General features: G+C 39.7%; 1 protein-coding gene across 1 annotated transcript; it reads right to left on the bottom strand.

The window, feature by feature from the left end:
* Positions 1-758: 758 nt before the first annotated feature.
* On the bottom strand, positions 759-7,380 carry NEXMIF (neurite extension and migration factor). The gene is made up of 3 exons (XM_044235626.1): positions 7,260-7,380; positions 1,952-6,323; positions 759-1,358 (listed from the first exon to the last, which is right to left on the bottom strand). The coding sequence occupies exons 1-3, from the start codon at positions 7,336-7,338 to the stop codon at positions 1,265-1,267; spliced, it is 4,545 nt and encodes a 1,514-aa protein (XP_044091561.1). The 5' UTR covers positions 7,339-7,380; the 3' UTR covers positions 759-1,264.
* Between the last annotated feature and the right edge of the window lie 287 nt (positions 7,381-7,667).

The raw sequence follows: 7,667 nt of genomic DNA, 5'->3' as shown, positions 1-7,667 counted from the left end.
GAAGAAAAAGCAACACTAGCAGTGTTGAAGCTGTGAACTTTAAAGACAAAAGGGGGAAGGGCAGAATAAAAATGTGATTTCAAAAATGTATATAAAATTGCAATTTAAGTTTAGTGTTTGGCATCAAATACTAGTCATCCTCAGACTAAGTATGTATGGCCCTGATTAGTTGTTACCACAAATTGTTCAGCTTAGCTAATATGTGTACATAACTCATAGGAGTTGAACTGAGATGCCTTAACATTTTTTTAAGTGACATTGGCATTGCAAGATTAAACATTGAAAGAACAATAAAGCCATGATATGAATGCACTTTTGACAAAACATTTATGAAACTACTTAAATAAAAGCAATCTATGTACTTCATTTGTCATTAGTGTTGATTTTATAGCTATTTTATAATTTATCCCAGACTATTATAAAATATATAAAACTGAGATATAAAGTATCAGCAATATAACTTTGCACTTTAAATAATTTTCAGCTACAGATTTTGCTTTTAGAAAACAAACTTTAAAGCAGCTGTTTTGCTTCCTTGTAAAAGGTTCTGTAAATGCATATAGTAGGTCCCTGATGGACTTAGCTGTTGTGACTTCCAGACTTTCTCAACAATTGAACTGTTAGACAATGGAACAAACAAAACTTTATTGTGCCTTATTTAATTGTTTATGTTTCCACACAGGACAGCAGAGTTTAAAATTTCAAAATAATGTGTGTGTGTGTGTGTGTGTGTGTGTGTGTGTGTGTATATATATATATATATATATATATATATATCTCCATTAAGGAGCTTTAAACTGTGGGGTGAATCTGTGAGATGAGGTAAGGAAATTTGGCACATTTCAAACAGTATCCTTTAAGTTTTGGTAAATTGTGTAACACAACATAATTTTCCACTGTGATCTATAGGTGCTATCCACATAAGTGGGGGTGGTTAATAGCAAGAATCACTGGAATGTTTCTAATAAATCAACAGGGACAAGATCCCCAAATACTCACAACCAAATGTTGCTATAGAAGTAAAAATATATACAATACAGTCACTTGTTTGTAGTTTGGCACAATGTTTTCCTTTTCTTCCTTGGGTAAATAGTGCATAAACTACTTGTGCAACTGTATGACTTTTGAAGTCTTTTACATAGAACATTAGATTAAAGTTTGCTTCCAAAGACTTATTCCCACACTTCAAAATTCTTTTCTTTAAGCACTTACATGTCAACATACATACCACAAGGCATATTTTGAAAGAAATAAAACACAAACATCAAATGTCTTTCTGGAAAATGTGAGTTTCTTCTTCAAACACAGGTAAAACCCAAAATGCTGTTTCTGCTTTTAGGAGATTGTAGTCGGAATCCCTGCAGAAAAACCAAACAATTTATGCCACCTTAGTTAGCTTTAGTGTATGTCCCCAAAAGGGATCATACAACCTAAATTTGTTTACATCATACTAAATGCTGTATGATGCAGAAAGAGATATAGATATGGGGGCACTAGAAAGCACTCCTAATAGCCACACGATGAGGTTTTGTTTTCCACATTATGCTCTTTTTGCTTAAATGATCTTGCCCTTTTGTCTATATAACTTTTTGATTCTGTTGTTCAAAATGTTTTTTCCTGCAAAGCCCTTCCCTTCCCAAAATCATTCAAGAGCATATTTTAGTTCTATTTTCTCAATTAGTAAAAACTAATGCTGAATCGCAGAAAAAGTAGCCTTGTTCGAGTTTATCCCTAGCTAAGCCACAACAAAATTGCCCAATTTTGGGGGTGGCTTAAAGGTATAGGGATTTTCATGCACTTTTTTTCTTTTTAATTTGAAAAAGAAGGGAATGGGACAGTTTCTTTCATGCAAACTTTTGCTTTCAAGAAGGAAAAAATGAGGGACTGTGGGCTTAGCAGGTAGTAGGAAAGCTAAGGGTACACCATCTCAGCCATTCTGGTGCAGTATTACCTCAGTTTTTCAAAAGAAGCTGTCCCAGCCTCATCCTTGTGGACCTGTTCTCGCTCCATGCACTTTCCCTTACACTTCTCATCTCTCAGGGCCTTGGAGCTGGATTTGTGACGATATAATTTTTTGTGTGTTGGTCCATTATTGCCTAAAGTGCTCGGGTTATTATACTTTTTATCAAAGAAGGCAGAGCGAGAGTCCTCATAACCATGCATGTTTGCACGACCAGGATCACCTATCGCTGATTTCCCATTGCTTTTACTCACACCCTTGATGGACCTGTGATTCTTAATGGCTCCTGGCGACCCACTGTTGACCTTTTTCTTAGATTCCTGTGGTGTCCCAGCCAATATTTTGAGGGTTTTTAATTTTAGGCTATTAGACTCTGGGGAGTAAAATATGTTGGGGTCTCCATGGTGCTCCATGGGTTCCCAAAGGGGCTCTATGGAGGCCATCATGAATCTCTGTACATCTGCCATACCAGAGGCAATGTTGGACAAGATATAGGAAGGCTCCTGAAATTCCCGTTGATCATCATCAAGGAGGTTATTGGTGTTGGTTCCCATGTTCAGGTCACTCCAGACAGGGCTACTCTCTTTCCCCAAAGTCCAATCTCCAGAAAGTCCTTTTTGACTTGGCATCTTCATGGAGGCCACAGGGCTACCATGTTGGATACATTCGGCCAATGTCTTCCCTGTGGAAGATATGTTGTTGATTTGGCCTCCCCCACGGCCAATGCCAATTTGCATTTTCTCTCCATTGATTGCAGCCATATATTTCCCTTTCTTTGTTGATTTAGGGGTCTGGCGGGAAGTTTTGCCAGGTGGCTTTTCAATCCCTTTGTTGTTGGCTTTGAGAGATTTTTTCCTGGTGTTTTTCTGAGAAGAGCTCTGGTTCATAACCCCACTCTTATTGGGTGAACTTTTCTTTCTTGCTTTTGACACTTTGTTGTTAGTACTCATTTGACCAGATGGATCATTAAGTGTTGATAGGCAAGGAGTTTTTTGGAGCAAGCTGACAGAATCCTCATCATTGAACATATGGAACTGAAACTGATGGTTATTTAAAGTAAATCCATCATCCACTTGGACCTGCCGTGAAAGGGTACTGCAGTCCCACTTGATTTTCTCCATATTGCTCAATGGTCCTGGGACACCCTCTTGGAACCCCTTCAGTGTTCCTAGTGTTTTGATACTCTCACATCTGGTAATTTGAGGTGAAAGACTTGGGGTATCAGGTGGAGACATCTCTGAGAGAGATGAGTGGCGGAATTTGTCAGGAGTGAAGTTGGAGATATCCAGGAGGTCAGTGGACTCCTTTAATGGTGTTATCTCATCAGTGCTCTGCTGGATCACCAGCTTGGGGCTGCAGTGGGCCAGGAAGTCATCAGTAATATCATCATCACCATCTTTTTCACAGGATTTCAAGCTTAAGGAGCAATAATTGCTTGAGTTGACAGAGAGTGGGGCCATTGAATCAAAGCTAAAGAGCCGGTCATCATCCATATTGGCTGGGCCCTGCTGGAAAGGAAAGCATATCTCTCCATTACTAAAGTGACATAATTGATAAGAGTCATCAGATGAAAGTTGGGTGTCTTGCACAGAGGCATACAGGACCTTGTTGCAATTACTGCCACCACTATTGAGGCAGATTCGATTGTATGTTGTAGCTGTGAGGCTATTTTCCATGGAGACTACTTGGGAGACTCCAAATTCATTAGATTGGGTTGGAGCTATCTCTCTTGAGACTTCAGCCACGAATTCCTGGGGGCCAGAAGTAGGCTTGTTGGGCCACATATTTCCATAGTTGCTTGATTCTATTTTGAAGTTTTGGGATGATTGTTGCAGCTCAGACTCAGAGGGTGAGGAAAGCACACAGTCCTGGGCAGGCTGGAGAGGCACAAAAGATTTTTCTGTTTGAGTGAGGCTGCCTTCATGTCGCTCTGGAGAATGGTGAGCAAAGTATGACATACCAGTATTATTTGACAAATCAGAAGCATCTAACAATGTCTGCAGATAACCTCCAGGGATAACAGGTATATTGGTGGCAACATTAGCAGATGATAAAGGCATTTCAGAAGAGCAGGTGGTTGGTAAGAAAGTAGAATTCTTAACAACCTTTGCCTCATGAAATTCAGATAGATGAGAACTGTTTGAGGTCCCAGGAATATCTTCATTCTTTAAATCAGCTGTAGAGGGTTGATCTTCCAAAAGAGGGCTGATTTGAACAATTGGCTTGTTTTCTTGTCCAGCTTTGATTTTCTTGGATTTTAACCTGGCTTCACTTTTAAATTTGATTTTGTTAAGCACTTTCCTCTCTGGTCCCTTAAATCCTGCATCTTGGGCTTTGACTTTCACTGAGTCAGGGCCTGTCACATCATTTAAATGTGATCCACTTGCGCAGCTGGGGACAGTTAAAGGTGCTGACTTCACTGTACCTTTCAGGCCTCCATCTTCTTTACGAGTACTACCTTGCCTCTGATCACTACAGAATGAAATCTGCTTACCACTTGCTGAAGTTTCCACAGATGGGATTCTTTGAATCCTGTGCCTATTGCCAAGTTTAGATTTTCGTTTGCGAGCAGGTGGCAGGAATGACACCTCAAAGCTACCTGTTTCAAAGTTTTGCTTTTGGCATAAGGGTATCTTGTTGGAGTCGGTGTTGCTGTTTCTTTGTTTTTTCTTCTTCTGCCAGAAGCCCTTCAAGGGGGCCAGCTTGGCATATTTATTGAGCTGATTCTCACTTAAATTAACTGTTGTCTCACTGGAATCTACCCTACCCAACTTCACCAGCATATTTTTCTCACCTTTAAAGCGATTGATGATGATATATTTGATAATAACAGGAGGCTCCTTACGGGTTACTTTTCTTCTCTTTTTGGGACACCATTCATCATCATCTTCCTCTTTGGAACCACCTGGCAGCCATTCCTTCCTCTCATTTACTTTTTCACCTTCTAGTGAGTCAACATCATATAGATAATCTTCACTGTACCTGACTTTTCTCTTGGCTCGCAGCCCATAGTTCTGCTGGGAGGAGGTGCTGCCAGAATTAGTGTCCCGAGCCATATAGCGGCTACAGTCCTTGATCTCCCCCATGGCATCATAAGAGACCTCAATGAAGGAACTGTCATCACTGAAATTTCCTGATGCCTCCAAGGAATTGGCAAGATGGCTGTGCTTTGGATTCTTAAATTGCCCTACTTCAGTCCCACTGCATGGTTTATTTAAGGCAGATTTTTCTCCATTATCCTTTTCATCCTTTTTCCCCATACCCTTGTCTTCCTGTCCCTCTTCTTTGCCTTTCTTCTTGTCCAAGTTTTTATCCTCCTCCCCCCAGATGATATTCACATCAGGGACCTTGAACTGGGAAAGATCACTGTTCTGCTTCAGGACCCCACTCTTAGACTCTCGCTTAGGACAGGTAGTAAAGACACTGGGAAAAAAGTTGAATTGGGCATCCTCCTGCATTAGAAGGGTGGTCTTGTCTCTAACATTGTCTTGGAAGGACTCATATCGAATTTTCAAGGAACAGACATCACTGCCCAGCGTTGACTCATCATCATCGAACATGTAGTTATCCACATCTTCTTCAGAGAATAAGTTGACAGACAGCTCATTTTTGGAACAGAGGTCAAGTAGTTCAATCTTACTCTCACTAATGAAAGTCTCAAAGTAACCCCAATCTTGATTGGAATTTGCCAGCAAAGCCTCTTCCGTATTACACTTGTCTAATAGTAATGCCTCATAATAACTTTTCTGAGCTGGATCCTCCAAGTCGATGTCAGACTTCTCAGCTTCCCGTTTTTCTCCTGACCTTGATTTGTGCAGAGGAAAGCCTAGGAGCTGGTCTGAGAGCAGCTGCTCTCCATATTTCATGTTTTCTCCAGCATTAATACACTGAATCCCTATATCAGAAACTGCACAGGTTTCATAATCCTTATTTAGATCACCAACTTTCAGACTGATCCCAGGCTCAGGATCTACTGCATCCTTGGATTCCATGAAGCAGCCCAAACAAGTCCGGCTTGGCTGCATGAGGCAGTCCCCATTCAGAGCTGACATGCCTGCAGGCTCCATTATGGCAAATGGAGCTTTCTCACACTCATTGGGCAGTGACCATGTATGCAGGCTTTTTGCAACACCAGATGTAAGGGAAATGGCATTTACAGAAGCACTATTAGCAGCATGCTCAGGTGCTTCAATTAGCCCCAAAGGAGATGGAGGGTTCTGCATACAAGGTTTCTTAGAAGGCGGAGGCAGGAGACACCTGGGATACATCAGGGTCTCTTTTTGAACCACTGGTATAGGCTGGATTGGTGCAGTTGCTTCTAGAGCTGCCAATGATTTTATTGTCACATCCTGGTCCTCTGAATCTGGAGAAAAGGTAAAGAAATGACAGTATTAGACCACACTCATGAACTCTCTTTCCTTTGGTCAGTTTCCCTTGATCAGCTTATATAAGCTTGATCTTATATAAGCTAAGGCTCAACTTCTCTGGCTTTATAACTAAAAACTACAAAGTTAAAGAATAACCCTGATTTTATATTGAACATTCACCCAAGTGAAAAATAGTATTTCTTTTTTTTTATTTTTTTAATTTTTTTTATTTTTAACTCTCCATTTTTATTTTTTTTTTAAATTTTTTCCCCAATTTATTTATTTTCAGAAAAACATTATTCATTATTTTTTCACCACACCCAGTGCTCCATGCAAGCTGTGCCCTCTATAATACCCACCACCTGGTACCCCAACCTCCCACCCCCCCTCCACTTCAAACCCCTCAGACTGTTGACCATGAGAGACTATGGACTCTGAAAAATAGTATTTCTTTAGAGTAAGCTTTTTCTTTAGACAGAGTTCTCCTCGGAATAAGGAGATAATTGGACTGCTTGATTAATTGGAAAGTCAAGGTTTTCAGGGTGGGAAAATGATCAGGTGGGATAGTTGTGGTTTTAAGCTATAAAGCTTAGTCCAATCATTCAGACTTCTATTCTGGAAGCTCCTCTGTATCTAGATGTTCCAAGCCACACATCAGAGCATATTTCTAATTCACTATGAATTCTGAGGAACTCAAGTATTCATCTGACAGAGATGATTTGCAAGAGCAAAGTGTCTGGATTGGATAGCCCTTACAGACCCTTGTATCCCAGTTAGAAATTTGGTGGAATAAAATTTAGGATTAATATCAATCTCAGAGGCACCCTAGACTTAACCTGCTCCAAGTGTCCGTTTTGTGGATACTAAAAATCTACAGTAATAACAAAGGACTACTAGGAGAAATAGTATATACTATAATTAAATTCTCTTACCATTTTCTTTGACCCCATTAATCAGAGTGTTTTCTCCATTGGCTGAGGCAACAACAGCCTTATCTTGTTGGTTATCCATGAATGTAACCTCTTATTGTTTCATTCCAAGTCCAAATGCTGTTCAACCTGCACATTTTAAATATATAATGTTAGTCATTAATGTATTTTTTCTCTGTTTTAAAGTTATTTCAGTTAGAGAGGTCTTAAAAGGCTCACTGGAATTTACATTTCCAGACTTTGTTTCTATTGTTTTTTTTGTTTCATAGTTTATACCCACTATATAAATCAGTTTTTAAAATTTTATTTAAATTCAAATTAGTTAACATATAGTGTAGTATTGGTTTCAGGAGTAGAATTTAGGGTTTCATCACATACGTATAACACCCAACAAGTGCCATCTTTAACACC

Source organism: Neovison vison, chromosome X (genome assembly GCF_020171115.1).
Source record: "Neovison vison isolate M4711 chromosome X, ASM_NN_V1, whole genome shotgun sequence".
NCBI lineage: Eukaryota > Metazoa > Chordata > Mammalia > Carnivora > Mustelidae > Neogale > Neogale vison.
Note: the sequence above shows the minus strand (reverse complement) of the source record. Positions and strands in the feature narration are given on the sequence as shown.

What these genes read in the sequence shown, in the direction of transcription:
- NEXMIF (XM_044235626.1), bottom strand. Translation starts at nt 7,338, where the DNA reads ATGGATAACCAACAAGATAAGGCTGTTGTTGCCTCAGCCAATGGAGAA. An exon ending in TAATGGGGTCAAAGAAAATG is followed by an intron (nt 6,324 to 7,259) that starts GTAAGAGAATTT and finishes CCTTTTCTCCAG; the next exon opens with ATTCAGAGGACCAGGATGTG. An exon ending in GCTTCTTTTGAAAAACTGAG is followed by an intron (nt 1,359 to 1,951) that starts GTAATACTGCAC and finishes GTTTTTCTGCAG; the next exon opens with GGATTCCGACTACAATCTCC.